Source organism: Cyprinus carpio, chromosome A18 (assembly GCF_018340385.1).
Source record: "Cyprinus carpio isolate SPL01 chromosome A18, ASM1834038v1, whole genome shotgun sequence".
NCBI classification, from domain to species: Eukaryota; Metazoa; Chordata; class Actinopteri; order Cypriniformes; family Cyprinidae; genus Cyprinus; species Cyprinus carpio.
In genome coordinates, this window is record NC_056589.1 from 22,228,954 (window position 1) to 22,248,027 (window position 19,074).

Sequence of the window (19,074 nt, forward strand, 5' to 3'; positions counted from 1 at the left end):
TTACTGGCCCACACACATAAGAAAGAAAGAAAGAAAATTATGAATTTAAATTGTATTTTTATATTACGCATATTTTTAAATATACATGAATTATAATTTAAGTAAAATAAATATAAGAGCTTTTAAAATACATCCTTTTACAAAAAAAACACTTAAATATTTATTATGTTTTTCACGCATATAATTTATTTTTCATCAAATGTTACATTTTCTTTACAAAAACAAAACAATTGCTGGAAATTAAACAGTCATTACAATTAATCAGAAACCTCAAGATAGCTATAAATCCATAAACAATATTGCATTTTGCTAAAAATTATGAGGTCCTATTTTATGTACATTTCAGTGTCTTACTTTTGTGTGTACATATTTTTATATACATGTATTTTATTTTTATCATTACCTCACTTTTCTTGTTTTTTCCTCGCGTGTTCAAAAAAAAGAGGAAAAATAAACAATTTATTTTAATTGAATTTTTATTTTTATTTTAAAACACATACAGTATAACCATTTACATAAAACTATAAAAGAAATACTACCCATAAAAAATAAATAATATTAATAAATGGAATATAGTGGCATAAATGGCAAAAGAGAGTGGTTTGTCATTTTCAAACAATTCTTACAGATGTCATTACTTTCAACAAAACTTTATCTTTTTAACCAGTACTCTATGCTAGTGTTGAAGGTTGACAAGGAAAATTTGCAATTTTAAAACTCAAGATCAAAATCAAGTCTAAAGGTCCTGCAACATTTTAAAGGAGATTTCGTGGGTTTAAGTGATCAGATTAGTAAGGAATGTTCCCTAATCCCCATGAAGTCAGCTGGAACCAAGTACTTGAGCATTGCTCGTGATCAGGAGGTCTAATGAGAACTGCTACTGTATATAGAGGTGTTGCATAACTTCTGCATTCCGTAGGGGGTTGGGCTCTTCTGACATGTCTGACTTCTCTCTCTTTTGTCTCTTACATGAACAGATGTTTAGATCCAAACCTACTGTAAACAGATTTGCTGGACATAAGAAGGCTATCATTTTTCTGGAATGGCAAACATGCGCATAACATACGTTTGGTAGGCCTATGCTTTTGGCACTTCATAATGCCAGGTGCACATCTGTGTTATGATCTTTAGAAATCGGATCCAGCAGCAAATTTGGACAACAGGGAAATCCCTTAAATTGGTTCCAACCTAAAGAGTTGGTTTACTTAAAAACAGGTTTTACTGCATTTGAAACTTTTTTTTCCCCTGTATAAAGCATTTGTGAAAGTTGCATCTTAAAAAGTAGTTCACTTGCACTCCGATAGCTGTTTTAAGACCAATAAAGCCCCGTGCGTGATGGGAAGTCTGAATAATTTGAATCGATTCTTTTGAACAATTCGTTTCGATCGATCGGTTCAAAAATGATTCAGTTGTTCTTTTACGTCATGTATCAAATTTCTAAGCTTTGAGTTAAAGAATAAGGCCGTGTATGCACATTTATTATACTTTTATTAAGTTTTGGAGTTTAATCATTTGTCAGCTACTTTGTCACAGCCATGATTCAACTCATAAAATGTAAATTAGAACCCAAATGTAGGTTGATTTGAATTTACAGTACTAAATAATAAAATTTATTTGCCACAAGGCGGAAAGTTATTTAAAACCGCCATACAATGGAGTAGTAAAAATCCTCAGTTCTGTTAATTAACATTTCAGCTATTTAGAAACAGAAGCAACTTTTGACTTGAATAAATTTAGTCTACTTTAAAGTTATATAAAATCACGATGGCTTCTCGGCTCATAACAAATTGGACATATCCAAAGAGTTATGTATTATTTCGAGAAACAAAAGATAAACACCCACCCACCTGGTTAACTCGATGTTGCTTCAGATTTTTTCACGAGCGACATTGTGATCCGGTTCAAATAATTCATTGAAAAAGATTCGATTCAAAAGAACAATTCGTTCACGGACAGTTTTGTCCAAATCAAGGATATGGACAAGCCACATGAATCCGATAGTAGCCTACATGTTTTAACGACTGATGGTCTTGTTCAGTATCAAGAGAACCTGATAAATCAAAGTGAAAATTAATGTATAATCGCGTGCAAGAACTCTCCGATCAGCAGAAACGCAAGAACACCGTGATGCTTTTCGCTTTAAACGCTGAACTCAAACTCTTTTTGCATTTTCGCTGCAAAGGTTTTGGTTTACTTTTAACGAAACAGCTTGATATAGCCTAACAGAAAGAAGTTGCAAAGCAAAGAAAAGCCTTAGGGAGTTCAAGCATACCTTTTCGGGCGAAGACTTTGTTTGACAACTAGCACACACACACTCATGAGCATATGCTGTCTCATCTAGCCATCATCTAATCTAAATCAGGCTGATGCAGTTTGGAGATGTGGGCTTGACCGCGCAGCTCTCATCGGTCTAATGTTACAGAGGAACAGGAAGGAAAAAAATAAACAGGGAACACCACGAGATCTAACCAAGTATTTGTTTGAGTAGCGCTACTACTCACATAGTCTTCATTTTGAGGTTAGAGTAGCCTAAGGTAAAACGTGGCAATAACAAAACAACGTCCCCCAGCTTATTTCTGGCAATTGTTTTACTCATTGTAATGTCTAAACTCGCTATATTTCATAAGATCCCAGAGCAGCCCGTATTGGTTATTTCAAGCCCCGTTTATAGTAGTCTATTTACCTATTATTCTTAAAGATTTCACACTTAAATTCATAATTTAATAAAAGCGAATTGTTTAAAATCCAGTAGTATCCACTTCTGCTCATGTTCTTTCCACTGTCATTTATTTAGAATCTGTAAAGTTTTTTAAAAAATCGAAAAGCACAAAAAAGTCTCGTCTGTTAAATTAATTTAACGTAGCCTATTTTGTTAAGTTGTATTCTAATTAATTTGTATTTTAAGTTTATTTTATTTAAATTGTGTTTCAATTTGTACTCAGAAAATATGTAAATGTTAGAAATATGTCAAGAACTTGCTGTTGAATTCTGTATTTTTTAAGTTTTTTTGAAATTTAAAATAAATTAAATATGTAACTATGATTAGATTATGTGTGGCTTACCATGTATATATTGTGTATATATTCCGCTTACCCACAACAGCTTTAAAAAATAATTTATCATCCAGTCTATATGTACCCATTAACCTACCTACGCCTGTTTTCTTAGAAAATTTCCCTAAATATGCAAAAATATGTATATCATATCCCTGCTGAAAAAAACAATAGAAACCATTACAGAAATTCTAATGGTTTCCATTACAAACCATCAGCAATTAACCATTAAAACCATTACCAAATGGTTTCCATTACGTAGTGTGTTTTGGGCATATTCCATTAGGATTTATTGGTTTGTATAGGTTTCCATTACAAATTTGTATTGGTCACGATTTGCACATAATGGTTTCCATGACAGTTTTGTAATGGTTCTGATGGTTCCATTACAAGTTTGTATTGGTCTTTATTTGCACATATTTAATGGTTTCCATCACAGTTTTGTAATGGTTCTGGTGTTTCCATTACAAGTTTGTATTGGTCTTTATTTGCACATATTTAATGGTTTCCATCACAGTTTTGTATTGGTTCTGATGGTTCCATTACAAGATTCTATTGGTCTTTATTTGCACATATTTATTGGTTTCCTTTGCAGTTTTGTATTGGTTCTGATTTTAATGTTTACCTGATAACTGGTAATTAGGCCATTGATTAATTAAATAATTTAAATTATTAATACAACTATACACAGGTTTTGTCAAGAATATCATTTTTATTTATTTAAACTACATACCAACCTTTCAATAGCAAACAGTTCAGGTTGTTTTGCAAAGAATTAAGAATATGCACCTAAAATCTAAATTATTCACAGAATACTCAACATAGCTGGAATTAACACAAAACCTTGACATTAAATTTTTTTTTAATTACTGTTATTCATTAATGCATTATAGAAATACAGGAACTATGAACTGCATTTGTGGCTTCATTGTAGCTGTCTTAGACCTGCAAAAGAGAAGGAAAATTTGTTAGGACAATGTACCACTTAAACCACATTACCAGTATGTGAGATTATCCATACATATATTTATATGGCAATCTCAAAAAAGTTGCAAAAACTTAGTTGTTGACAAAACATCATCATGTTTAAATTCGTCCAACACTTTGGGGCACTTTGAGCAGATTCAAATTCTTGACAGATATGAACTTTTGTCCATGGACACATTTTTTAAAGCAGATAATTTTTAATTTATCTTATACGCTGCTTTAATAGATGCATATTGTCATTAATTATTGTCTGCTGTGTTGAATATCTCAATGGTTTAGGTGTAGTTCAGTGTTGTTTGTTGTTATGAGTGAGTGAATAAATGTGTCCCTGGAGCACAAAAGCAGTTTTAAGTCGCTGGGGTTTATTTGTAGCAATAGGCAACAAAACATTGTATGGGACAAAATTATCGATTTTTCTTTCATGCCAAAAATCATTAGGATTTTAAGTAAAGATCATGTTCCATGAATATATTTTGTAAATTTCCTACCATAAATGTATCAAAACTTTATTTTTGATTAAAAAAATGCTTTGCTTTGGACTTCAAATATTTTTCGCAATATTTATATTTTTTTTTGCACCCTCAGATTCCAGATTTTCAAATAGTTGTATCTCAGACAAATATTGTCCTCCTAACAAACCATACATCAATGGAAAATTAATTCTTAATATTATTGATATAAAAATCTACATTTTTAAAAAATTACCCTTATAACTGGTTTTGTGGTCCAGGGTCACAAATAGTCTTGAATAATTACATTGTCTACTTTTTATGGTACATAGTCTCTATTTACTTCAAATCATATAAGAGGTTGTAGTAATTACATTCGGATATGGATATGTAAATACTTACCACTGAGAAGTTTTATCTGGTTTGTCACTGATCTTATTTCTGTACACTTAGGGGGCGCTTATTTCCTCTGAGGTGTGGCCTCTTTTCTTCAGCTTCTGAGACAGACACTCTTGTTTCAAAACACACACACACACACACATACACACACACACACATAAACAAATTGAAATTCAAGAACTGATGGACTAATCTCAGACTTTAAATCTGACCACTCTCAAGTGGAAATTAAGTAGCATGTGTGACCTGTGCTGGCAAAATAAGTCACAATGAGCAAATTTTTTTTATTATTATTATTCTCATTAATAGTCCTTCAAAATGATGTATAATTTGTTGAAATCTGACAAAAAATTACTGAACTACACCAGTTTGAAGTTGAAAGAGTTGGCAAAGTCAATTTTGAGAAAAATCAGGTTAAAGTTTTCTAAAGGTTCCAAAGCAAAATCACAGAGCAACATTGCATCTTTTCCTGCAGTTCTTTTCTTAATAATAATTCACTTTTTATTTTACATCTGAACAAAAGCATTCAAGTAAAAAAAAACAAATAATCCATTGTAAAATCCCTTTATTGTGTTCATTACAAATAAAGTAATTATTAAAACTATAAAAGCAGTTCAATAAAGATCAGTGATTGACTGTCATTCTGTGTATGTTTATCAGGATATATATAATTGTGTATATATATCCTGATAAACATTTGAATGTCGGATTGAAATGAACGCTGTTTTGTTAGTTAATTGTTAGTATAAGTGTTAATTGTTAGTATAAGTGCAGCTAATAATAATAATAATAATAATAATAATAAAAAATTAATTAGCATGTTTTTGTGTTTTGCTTTGGTACTGAAATTGGTACCGAGTACAATGGATTTTCACTGGTACTGGTACCGAATACTGAAATTTTGGTACCATGACAACACTAATAGTTTGTAAAACTGAAGACCTTGATTAATGTGTTCAGGTGCAATGCAGGTTGGAGCAAAACTCTGAATGTGAGTGGACCTTAAGAGACAATGAGAGATCTCCTGTAATATATTCTGAACATGACACTTCAAAGAGGCAGGATAACTTCTAGATTGATGACTTACAACACTGGTGTCCAGGTCCTGGGCTGGAGGACCAACGTTCTGCAGAGTTTCTGGTGATCCTTGATCAGCTGCTTAACTGGGGTTGGAGCTAAACTCTGACAAAAGAGAAGACAACCAATATTATGATGTTAAAAAGTTAAAAAAAAATTGATTCAGAAATATGCACAACGTCTGAAAATGCACAGAGATGAGAATAAAGCTATGTGTTTAATAAGAACTTTCAACCCACTGAAAAATAAGAAGCAATATTACAGTAAGTCACAGATGCATTTTTATTTATTCTTATTAATATTGTTTAAATATGTTACAGTTACCTTGTGGTTTATCGATGAAATAGAAAAGATCTATCAGTGATGAATGGCATCATACATGCGTCATATGTAATGATATTTAATAAGAGTTCTAACACTGTGTCTACACTGGACGGCACAACAAAATACAACAGAGCCTATTTTAATCAGTAATGCTCTCTACACTGGATGTGGCACGGCACGACACAACAAATCACAGACGGTAAACTGATGCCTCTTTCTATTTATGATGTACTGACAAAGTTCAAATGATTTTCAACAGTCACTTTGGTGCGTCCAGTGTGTAGCCACGGTGTGAGAGTGTGTAGCTTGGAGTTAGAGAATGGGAATCTACTTCATTGTGCATTGCATTCTGGGTATACAATACAAATCACCAAAGAAAAAAAAAAAAAAATACTATTTACATTAATATTTGTAAGAGCTTCTTGCACTTTATAAGAATTGACTAATATTTGAAGGATTATGTGACACTGGAGACTGGAGTAATGATGCTGAAAATTCAGCTTTGATCACTTTTTAAAACATACTGAAATAGAAAATAGTTATAAAATGGTAATTTCACAATATTACTATTTTACTGTATTTTAATCAAATAAATGCAGCAGTGGTGAGCATAAAATATTTATTTTTACAAATCTGACCCTTACATTTTTGAATGGTAGTGGTATGTTTGAGGAATTACTTACTTTTCATGGTTCATAATGTCTAAAAATGTTCTTCGACAGGAGATATGACTCTAGAGCACAGCCATCAGCATGGAAGAACCTGGGAACATAAGCATACTGTCACAGAGACAACAATATTCATTATACAATGACAGGTTTATTATAAATAAACTATAGCAGAGGTGAAATGCAGAAAAGAAAAATAATAATTGACAGAATATATACAAAAAAAAAAAAGACTTAAACATTTTAGTTTTACTAATTTAGTAATGCTCCTACAGCGTGGACATCAAAATAACTAACAAGCAAAGTCTCCACAGACACACACACACACACACACACACACACACACACACACACACACACACACACACACACACATATATATATATATATATATATATATATATATATGTGTGTGTGTGTGTGTGTGTGTGTGTGTGTCTTTTTTTTAATTATCTCCCTTCAGAAATTTTAAAATCAGGAACATCTCCTGTGTCATAGAGGTTTTTTTTTTTTCTTTTCTGGCACTTCTGAAATAACAGAACAAGTGGTATTTATGTGTTTAACGTTACTATGAAAGATCAAAACCTGAAGTTTTCAGCCCATTGTAAGTGATGTAACGTTAACTGTACAGTGCATACTTTTAGGTTAAATTAATTAGCTTACTTCCATTCATCCGTTGAGATATATATATATAGAGAGAGAGAGAGAGAGAGAGAGAGAGAGAGAGAGAGAGAGAGAGCGAGAGAGCGCTCATCCACACATAAGATGACATATAAAGCCCAAACTTAATAAATAAGAGCTCAAGTTTATCGTTACCTCTTGTAGTTAGCCTTACAGTGGAGATGCTAACGGACTTTTTCTGACGACACTAAACCATTTCTATAAAGTAAATATTAAACGGAAGCGTATCATTTACATGAAATAAAGTGTCAGAAACACTTTAATGTACTATTTGTGTAATTATATAGACGAAACTTACCTAAAAAACAATAGTGAAAACCACATTGAGAGTCAGCGTTCAGCTGCTTGACGGTTGGGCTGCCGCCTCGTTTCCATGGTGACGTCCTCCGCTCCAGTTCAGCGCGCGCGCCCATTACAGCACGTAGAAGTCACGCAGAATTTCACTGTTATTTCAACATTTATTTTGGCCTAGAATTTGGACCAAATCAGATGGACCAAACAAAACCTAATATTAAACATAGATTTTGGGGCTATATTGGAACCAAATCATAAAGACAAAACAAAGACCATTGCTGAGTTTAGGGCAAAATTTGGACCAAATCCGACGAAACAAGCAAAAACCAACTTTCAACGTCAATTTTTGATCTAAAAGAAGGCCATGACGGGCCGAGATTTAGCAAAAAAAAAAAAAAAAAAAAAACTATGTCCGAATGACGTCTGGTGCTGGGTGGGTAGTTTCCAAAGGTGTTCTATTGGTCCTTAACGATATCCAATAGACAATACATGCCACAAATAAAAGAAAGCAAATTATAAATAGAGACCCATAGGGACCATTACAATGTCCATTAAAACCAACAGAATTCCAATTAGAACCATTAAAACCATTACAAATTCTGTAATGGTTTCTATTGTTTGTGTGTTCATTTATTTTTTTTACATTTTTTTTTCAGCAGTCTAGCCTACCCACTAAGACCATTACAGTTTTCCAAAGAAACCACTTAATTTATTGGAGTCATAATGGTTTCTACTGGTGTCCAGTAGATACCACCAGAAGTTTCCAAAGGTGTTCTGTTGGTCCTTAATGGTATCCAATAGACAATACATGCCACCAATAGAAGAAAGCAAATTACCAATAGAGACCAACAGAGACCATTACAGTGTCCATTAAAACCATTAGAATTCCCATTAGAACCATTAAAACCATTACAAATTCTGTAATGGTTTCTATTGTTTTTTTCAGCAGGGATATAATTTATATTATAGGAATTTCAACACTTTGAAATTGTCGGAAAATGAAATGGGGCAAAAAAAAGAAAGCAACAACAACAAAATCATTTTGGTATGTATTTTTTTAACCTGTTTTTTTGTAGTAGATGAAATGACTGTGCGTCGTTTGATCACGCCATTGTGTTATTTGGTTTTGTGAACGCGTACTTCCGCGTTTGACGCAAGGCTGCTCTTCCGTTTCCGGTTGGAGAGGTTTGAAGCGGAGGAAAACGCGATTATGGCAGAGTCTTCTAATTTTACTCGGTGTTTGCTGGAGTTGCCCAAATTTACAATCAATGATGTGCGAAGAATTGTAAGGATGTGCAGTACAACGCCACAGAGCAAACTTGAGAAAGGTTTCAAGTTTTATGTGTCGTCTTATCTCTGCAATTATGAAGGTAAATTCAGCTAGCCTGAACCGCCTGAACTGAACTGCTAATACTAGTTATTATTTTTTACGATCCGTCCAGCAGCAGGTTAATCACGTTAGTATAAATGTTTGACATTTAATGTGTTTGTAATTTTGTCTGAAAGTGTCAGGTAAAAGCAGGGCCACAAATGAGATCTCAGTGAAAGCTCACTGCTACCGCTCTATGAGGAAAGCAGAGACTCCACACCATCTGAGAGTAGGAGCAGTAGCTTAAAAGTGACGTTCAAAGTTCTATTGGACATGTTCAGTCAAGTTCAGTTTTTACTTTTCTAACGTTACCACTGTTCCGCTTGGATCGCCACAGCTGTTATCTTAGCTAGTATGGATGATTATTGTACAAAATAAGAATAAAAATGTAATGCAGTTTTATCAAAGACAGATGATTAGCACTGCATTATCACTGCAAATTATAGCTGAAACAGTGGTAATGGAGATGCACTGCGGCAAAGTTGGTTTCATAATCGCACATTCAGACTTTTTGTCAATAAAACGAGTTAATATCATTGACAATGAGCTACAAAAAAAATATTCCCATTTTTTTAAATAAAACGACTACAAGAGAAAACAAGAGCTGGAGCTGATAGTCATACTTGTTTATAATAATAATTTACTCATATGAACCATTTTTTAATACACCATAAGAAAGTTATTGAAGGTAAAAATCTAAATATATGAATATGAAACTAACTTTACCGCAGTTGCAGATACAGGGTAGCAGAGTGTGCAGGCTTTCTAGTTAGTCTATAACACACAGGGAGTTTAAAATCTGAAGAATAATGATATGAAATGTAGTTTTATGTGATGGCTGCAGATGCAGAATGTTGGCTATTTCCCTTACTCAGCTACCCTTCAAACTGCTCATGTTCTACCTTGAAACTGTTGTTGTCTTTACCTGTTCCAAGCATAGATACATGGTTTTAAACTTTATGGCTGAGTAGCTGATATACTTGATGACTACTTTTTTATTTATTTATTTTTTACACTTATTTTAGATGGCATTACGTGATTCAGAGCCAGTTGTGCTGGTTAACAGCTCCTGCTCCTGTGTGGCTGGGAGTGGGATGTGCAACCATTTGGTTGCTTTGCTTTACCAGACAGCCCATTACTATGAATCTGGAATGTCTGTCGTCCCTCCTGTCCTATCATGCACCCAAACAGAACAGAAGTGGCATAAACCACGAACAATGGTTTGTATCAATTAAATATCTGACATAATGTTTGTTTTGCTACAGTCTTTTGCTATAGTTTTTGATGGCATCTAATAAATAGGGAGTGAAGCCGGGACCGGTGGATGCCATGGTGGTAGTGAAGCCCAAACCAGGTGCTACTTCAGCAAGTGGAATCAGGTATGCAGTCAGTGTAAACATGCATGCTATGCTATACTATACTCTGTAGCAAAAATGTTTATTGATTCCCTGATAATGTTATTCCAGATCTTCACTATACAAGGCCTACAGTGGTGAGCTGCCAGACCCATCAACACTCGACCCTAAAGCTGTCTATGCCGACTTCAAACCAGGATCTCTTCCCCTTATCTGCACAATAAATCTCTCACCTGACAAGCCACTCGTGGAGTCGATTTTCGGTAAGGTACAAGCTGGTAGTATCCTATCGTATCAGCATCCACCACCTACACCTGATGGTTTTATCACCCATAAGGATGCACCCCCATTCCCAACAGTGCCACAAGAGGGCTACCAGTTAAAGCCAACAGACTGTAAATATGTGCCAACAAACCAGGAACAGCTGCATCTCCACTCACTGTCTGTGATTTTGTTGCAGTCACACCTCATTGAGGAAGCAACCAGATGTCAAAGTGCAGCACCTGAGTGGCATTCACTGAGGAAAGAGAGGGTGACTGCTTCAAATTTTAGGGAGGTTAGCCATGTTAGAGGTCCAAATGCTGCAGTAAAACCTAGCTGAGAGGATCATCCGAGGGACACGACAAACAACACACATGAAGAGGGGACTGGATATGGAGGCAGGTGCCTTAAAGGACTATGCAACTCTTAAAAACCTGAACTTAAGGAAATGTGGACTGGTGATTCATCCAGATGCACCTTGGCTGGGTGCGTCACCTGATGGGCTGGTATATGACCCGCTTGAGAGACCATCATTCGGCTTGGTTGAGATGAAATGCCCAAATGCACTAAGCTACATTGACTGCAGGTACCTCAGAGTTGATCATGGAACATATAAATTAAAGGAAAGCCATGCTTATTATTGGCAAGTGCAGGGGCAGTTGCTTATGACGGGTATGGAATGGTGTGACTTTGTTGTCTGTGCCCATGATGACATGTTTGTGCAGCGCATTTACAGAGACACTTCTGTGTTAAGCTCCCTGAAACAGAGGTGTGATTTGTTTTTCTTTTTTACATATCTGCCAAAATACCTCTCTATGCACAAGTAACTAAAGAGGCACAGTGCGGCGGAAATGAATTGATGCATGATTTTACAAACATGTCATTTTATTTTGTCTTGTCATCAAAAGGTCATTTAAAATATTTGTTTCACAATTCTATATTTGTTGACAATTTAATTTCAAATCAAATTTCGAATTATGTACAGAGAATAAGGACTCGTTCTAAAAGTTTAAAACCAAAATGATTATTACTGTGATTATACAGTAATAAACTGTATTAAACATTTCTGCCTGTCTAATTCTGCTTCTTCAGCATTAGCAATTGCTTGCCCAGGCTTTAACTAAGGGCCCGTTTTGGTAGTTAACCAAGAGGCAGGCTACTGTGTACAGTTGATTGATGCTTCCTGTGAGAGAAAGTGGTATTGCTGTACTGAATATCTTGTGCTCCTTCACCCTTCGAATGAGGCGCTCAACATGGACTCTGAGTCTTGCAATAGACTGTGTTTTCCTGACCTCTGGTCCAGACAGTTGTGCTCTCTTTGACAGGAAGGTAGGTATGTGGACTTTGCAGGGCACACAGTCTTCCACAAGGAAACCCTTATCCACCATTACAGCCATTGTTGGTTTTAGAAGAGACACAATACCAGACTGCTTTAAAATCTCTCTATCACTGATGGCTCCTTCATAGAGAGATGACACAAAGGTTACAGCACCGTGAGGAGCCATCCCAATCAACCCTTTGAAAGTGCAGTGAGATTTGTAGTTGGAGAATACTTCGCTCTGAAGGAGAAGAGAGTGTGGTGTTTGGCAGCGTAGTTCAGTGCAATCCAAAATCACTTGTGTATCGGAGTAAGACTGAAAAACATCTGGCATGTGAGCTTTGACCGTCTCCTCATCCATCCAAATGCCAACAGCTCCAAGCACAGTGTAGAGAAAGTTAGCCCATGTGGTTGATTATTCGGCTTACAGTTGATTGGTGGATTCTGAATCTGTGGGCCAGATCTTTCTGCACCAGACCCAATGACAGATATGTCATGAACAGAAAAAACTCATCAATGGGTTGAAGAGACTGTGAAAAGAAGAAAATATTTTATTACTATTACACAAACACCATAACTGGCACAGTAAGTTTGACTGTAAAACAAAAAGATATCTTATTCATATTAAATGTTTCAGAATACATGTACCGTTGCATTGACAGCATGAGGGACCTCATCTGTCCTGGCTTCAGTCCGTGCTCTTGTCACACGCACGATCTTGCCTGTTGCTGGCTCTATCTGCCTCCAAAAGGCCATCAAGTGGGCATGAGTCGCAAACCTGTGGGACATACAGTATTTCAGTAAACACTTTATTTTTATGTTACTAAAATTTACAGATGTTACATGTATTTATTATAGTAAAAAACTATAAATTAAGGCATAATTACATGCACCTAACCCTACAGTAAGTACATGTAGTTCATTAATATTACTCAGTACTTAAATGCAAAATTACACTGTAACAGGGACACAATGAAATAAAGTGTAACCCATATTTTATTTGATGGTGTGTTAAGTGCCCATTGACAGTTTTAAATTGCAGATTTATTAGCATTCTAGTCGTAATTCCCATTAATACAACATTATATTAGGAGATTATATAAGCCTAATGCCAGCGTTTACAGAATAATACACCTATCAGTGTGTAACATATTTTGTCCTTTTGGACTTGTCGTAGGCGAGAGGGATTGGCATGCGCAATTTGCACAAGTGCTTACTGTTGGTCAATGCTGCGGTACATGTCTGGTGAGGTGAAATTAATGTTTTAATGAATGTTCATGGAACTTCTGAGTCAGCTTACCTTGTGTAAAACCTAATGTCATCATCGGACGCAGCAAACCGCTCCAAACAGAACTTGGTGCTTGATGGTTATCTCCTCAATTTGTTTTTGCAGCCTCGCTATTTGATCTTCATTGTGGTCCAGGGACAAATCCAGGGCAGCAGGCTCAGCACTAGAGCAGTAGTCGTGGTCCGAATATTCCACATCCATAGAAGGGGCTTCGGTATGCAGTGTGTCTGTGTTTGGTCGCTCTACCCTTTCCCAAACTCCGGTCCGTGGGGCTGGAAGACTGAAGTTGTTCCAATGAAAAAAGCAACGGGGGACAGTTCCATTCTTCAGACGTCTGCGGCCGGCCGGGGTTTGCGGCTCGATCAGGTCTGTACTTTGGAAATGTCGGCTACAGACTCTTGTCTGGTTTGTAACTGTTAAATGGTCTCGTCTTATATTAACTACCCGCCTCTTCTGTATTTCCTTGTCTTTAGGAAACGTGTGGAAACTTAGAAAGGTGTTAAATTTAGCAAATGCTGTACACTGCGGAACACAGCAGTGATGGCTAGAGGTGCTGTCCTCCCGTCTTTGAAAAGATACTTTCATACGTTTAGATGTATTTTTGTATATATGTATATTTATGTATATATTAGTGTATATATATATATGTTTATTTAATATAATAAAGCAAATATGCTTCAACAATATGAGTGGAGGCTGTTTTGTCTTTTTTTGTGACTAACGTTCCTGTAGTATTAGCCAAAGAGTATAGAAGACAATATAAGTTATTAGGTATAGCGTAGCACTCTACAATCGGCGGAAGTAATCCAGCATCCTTAGATTTCACCGGAAGTACGTCATTCACCGCCGTGCATACAGCCTATTTGCCTGCCTGCAGCTGCGGGAATCTCACACTGAGAGGTCTCTAAAATCTCGCGATATTTGTCACGACTCCGTGATTTATCCAACAGCTGATCAGTAGGAAAAGAGCCGAGAAAATACACAATTTAAAGAAGAATAAACATCTTTTTGCTATTGTACAGATTATTTATTTTAAAAATATGGCAGAGACAGACCCAAAATCGGTGCAGGATCTCACAGCAGTGGTAGGTTTGATAATAAACTACATATTTTTGTGGTTTGCTAAGCTAGGCTAATGCTAGGCCCTGTTTATGTGTTCTAGTTGGATTATTTTGATGCGATGTAATCTTCGTTTAATATTTTAAATTAGATTTTTCTGAGAATATAGTTGTCGTGACTTAAGCTGATTGATTTGTTTTGTCTTTTTATTTTATTTAATTGCATGTCTTTCTGCATTATTACACGTCGGATTAAATGAATGTTTCTCCCTAACAGGTACAGACATTGCTGCAGCAGATGCAGGATAAGTTCCAGACAATGTCAGACCAGATCATCGGGAGAAATATCCTTTCTTGTTTTTAGTATAGCTGTATAATTTATTTTTTTTTCATTGACGCGGCCGTAGTCCCAGAGGTAATGCCTCAAATTTTACATGCAGTCCGTGTGAAACAAAAGAGGAAAGAGGGTTTTTGCAGGTCTTAAAGTATTAATACGCACGTCCACAAATTAAAGAAAAAAAGTCTTAAATCAGAGCAGAAAATCTTAAATCCATAGTAATGGCATTAAATGTTGCATACACTGCTAAAAAACACTTCAGTCCTTAGTATTTTGTCATTTTCCAATGCAAAAGTCCAAAGAGTCTTAAATCAAGATACTCTGAAGTGGCATTTTCAAACTTTGAATGTTTTCACAGAACCAAAATTTTACAACCACAAGTTCAAAATCCTATCGCCACCCCGTGGCCAGGTTAATAAAACTATCTCCAAAAATCCAAATGCATACATGCTTTAATTCAGTACTATGCAGGTGTAGTAAACACACATTTAGTTTACAGTCAAAATCTACAGAGATACTGCTTTAGTCATGCACTCAGTGCCTGTGGATTTAAACAGTGGTATTACCTGTACTTGATCCTATCTTCCTTAATAAGATTAACTTGATGAAATGAGCACCCGCATCGATGATCTAGAGAAGAATATAGCAGACCTGATGACTCAGGCAGGAGTGGAAGAGATTGAGGGGGAGAACAAGGCCAAAGAGGGAGACGCTTCCTAGTAGAGGTAGTTTCTTATTTCTATCAATTAAACCATTTTAGCTGAAACCAGTTATGAATGTCTGATTATAAACGGAAATTTGAAATGCATTTCATACTGGTATACTATATTAAAATGCAACGACCTGATCCAATGTTATCTTTCACAGAATGCTGAGTAGAAGAAACTATAAACACTTCAGGAGCAGCAAAATTTTCTCTATGGTGACTAACATATTTTGATTTGATGTGATGCTTTTTTTTATATTTAGAAAGAATTAAAGTCAGTCCTATTACTGTGACTGTATGCTACACTTAAACACCCCCCCCCCCCCAACCCTTTTCTGCAATGGAAAATAACTTTTTAAACATGACATCCAACTGTAGAACCAAACCCTGCATTACTGTAATAGCACTAGCCCAAGTGCCAACCCTGTTAAATTCCTGTTAAAGTGAGTTTGTTGTCGAATTAAAGTTGTTTCTTAAAACCTGTGTCCTTATCTCTCTTTACTGGTATAGCCTAGTTAACCCAAACTGAGAAGTCTGTAACACCACTATCTTTCACTGTTTCACCTGCTCCTCTCTAACAGTTCCAAGTAAGTTAAACGTATCAAAGGAACATATGCTGACATGCAAAATCTCTTGGGTCAAATACGCTCAAGCTAAAACTGACAGAATTCTTAGAAATGTAAATCACTTTGTTTATATCTGATCAATATTTAAGCTGGGTAAGATGATGATTAACACCTTTACATGCAATTTGAAACCATACCACTATCAAAGGTCTACTGCCTAATGCGGAACATCAATGGCTTCAGCTAAAATTTTACTAAATTGCTTGAGAAGACTCCCAACCCAAGAAAAATCTATTTTTGAATCTGGACTTGTTGGGGAAAAAGACTTGCATTGGTATATTATACTGGACTTAAAACAGATCCGTCTCAACAAAAGGTCAAACCATGAACATTTTTCCCCAAAACAATTAAATATTTTGAATTAATAATAATTTACATTAGATTTATAATAAAAACGCATTCGTAAATCATGGTAGTATGTCGTACAGAATCTAATAAACCTGGATCAGGCCCAGATGATTTTCATTACTGTAGTGTTTTTTTTTACATTAGGTGTTCTAAATTAATAACCTTAATCAAAAGCTTGTCACTAAAACAAATTCCTTGTATGCGCAAGCATACTTGGCAATAAAGCTCTTTCTCACAAAGTCATGTTCAGTCCACTGATCTATATTATAGATCAGTGGTTCAGTCATGTCCATAGTACTTGCCAATAAAGCGCTTTCTCACAAATTTATATGTTCTGTTATTGTATATAGGACTTCCTGTGTAGCATGTTTGTGTATTTGAGAGTGACGCTGATGCGTGGATCCAGGTAGTTGAGTTTGGAGGTTCTCAGGGCGATCTGTTTGTTCTCTTCTCTGTCTGTAACCTGAACCTCCATCTTCAGCAGCTGTTCCTCACACCTCTGCACAGCTTTCTTCTTCTCCACCACCCTGAACACACATAGGGCCCTATCTTGCACCCAGCGCAATTGACTTTGTACACCGACGCATGTGTCATTCCTATTTTGCACCCGCAAAAGCGCGCTTTTCCCTCCACAGAAGCACGTCGCTAAACTAGTGAATGAACTTGCGCTCCCTGGGCGGTTTTTCTGCGCATGAAAAACTGACATGAGAGGCGTGTTCCGGCTCCCTTGGGCAAACAATCCCTGGTGCTATATTTTGCTGTTCCATTAAACAATTGCGCCACTGACCAGAAAAAACCTAGTCTAAAGTCAGTGGCGCGTTGCGCGTTGTTCGTTATGCTATTTTAAGGGCGCATGCTTGACCATAATGTATAGCGTGCACAATGCGCATACACTTTGCTCATGTAATCTACACAGATGCAACAGTATTTTTGCAAATCATAAATTGTTACACTAAAAAAATATTAACACATGAGATGACGGAAATTCATTGTGGTGTGCCCGAAGATGTGAAAAAATAGGCATAAATCTAGCTTACAAATTATTCAGGCTAATTGTAGTAATTAAGGATCAGACCTGTTTGCCCAATAGTGGCAAGACATATATGTACATCATCAGTCTACGGCTGTGAACCGCTCCTGGCGTACGCCTGGTAAATACGCCATAACAATAGCAATCCATAATGGAACTTGCGAACCTGCTTTTAAAGGGAATGTTGGATGACGCTCTGATTGGTTTATTTCACGTTACGCCCAAACCACACCTATGAATAATGAAGCTACTTCAGACAACAACCCATTTTAGATTTGCGCCGGGCGCAAGAGCCATTTATCCCGCTGGGAAAATAGCAACAGCGCCGAGACCCGCCCACAAAGTTACTTGCGCTTTGCGCTTTGACACTTGCGTTTCAGATCGTTAAAATAGGGCCCATAAAATGCTTTTCACATGTGTATATCATATTCATCTACAAAAGGACTCTAATAGCTGGAAGAGCAAACAAACGTCCCCTTATTCAAAGGCCTGGAATGAGATACTGACATGAGCAGCTTGTTGTCTGAGCTCCCTTGGGCTTCTTTCTTGGCCTGCTTTAGCTATTTTTTTAGCCAAGTCCAGCTGCTCCTTCCTGCTGTCAATCTTAAAAAAGGGGAGAAGAGAGAAATAAATGTAATAAGACAGCATCGTATTCAAATGCTTTTTTTCATGACATTAAAATGATTTTTCTTACTATTCAATCTCATGTCTCCAGTACCTTTGCCTGCTGGTTAGCCATGGATTGTTCGAAGGTCTTTGGCGGTGCCCGCTGATGGTTACATAGAATTGCAACCGCACGGTTTGCCCTGTTGTAAGAGATTTACTTCTCTGCCATTTTTGCAACCACGCGGTTTAAGAGTGATACTTTTATGCACTTATTATAGTTTGCTGAGTGAGAGTGATAGAGTAAGAAAATTTGTAAATGATAGTCACAGATACATTTAAATATGGAAACAAACAAACAAACAAACATGTAACAAAAATTTATTTCAAAATAATTTGTTTTTTTAACTTATTTTTTAAACAATTACTATGATAAAGGTTATGTCTTTTAACAAATCAAAATAAACTAAATAAAGAAGAAATGATTGAGCCAATAACGCATTCATAAAGACAGATGCGTCATCTGTTAGTAATACTGAATGGACTAAATAAAGAAGAAATGATTGAGCAGTCAGCGGACGGTTGATTGATGGGTTTTTGGCATCACCATGTGGTCCTGTTCGGTATCGCAACTTCACTTCTCTAAAATGTAAAAAAGCTATTTGCTTTTGCTTTTGCACTGTACCCATACTACACAGTTCTCATATATATATAGTATTTTTTTATTTATTTGCTTATATGGGCTACTTATATCAGATGGTTCTTTGGTGTCCTTTTGGAGTTCTTTTAGAGTCCTTTTTTGGAAATTTAGTGTTCTTTTAGAGTCCTTTTTTGGAAAGACAT

The 19,074-nt window shown here is 36.0% G+C and overlaps 2 protein-coding genes across 4 annotated transcripts in view; one reads left to right on the forward strand and one right to left on the reverse strand.

The window, feature by feature from the left end:
• Nucleotides 1–15,604, reverse strand: part of LOC109109917 (solute carrier family 66 member 2-like) — a 55,739-nt gene extending 40,135 nt beyond the window's left edge. The window contains exon 1 of one of the 3 annotated variants that reach the window (XM_042775464.1): nucleotides 15,485–15,604. The gene's annotated coding sequence lies outside the window, so the exon portion shown is untranslated. Of the gene's footprint in view, nucleotides 1–1,847; nucleotides 2,229–2,272; nucleotides 2,567–15,484 lie in introns of those variants that run through there. The other 2 variants (XM_042775462.1, XM_042775463.1) reach the window with 2 other exon arrangements.
• Nucleotides 14,362–16,103, forward strand: hsbp1b (heat shock factor binding protein 1b). Its single transcript, XM_042775467.1, has 4 exons — nucleotides 14,362–14,608; nucleotides 14,859–14,925; nucleotides 15,520–15,643; nucleotides 15,786–16,103. Exons 1-3 carry the CDS (start codon nucleotides 14,564–14,566, stop codon nucleotides 15,636–15,638), a joined length of 231 nt encoding a protein of 76 aa, XP_042631401.1. The 5' UTR covers nucleotides 14,362–14,563; the 3' UTR covers nucleotides 15,639–15,643; nucleotides 15,786–16,103.
• Nucleotides 16,104–19,074: the final 2,971 nt, after the last annotated feature.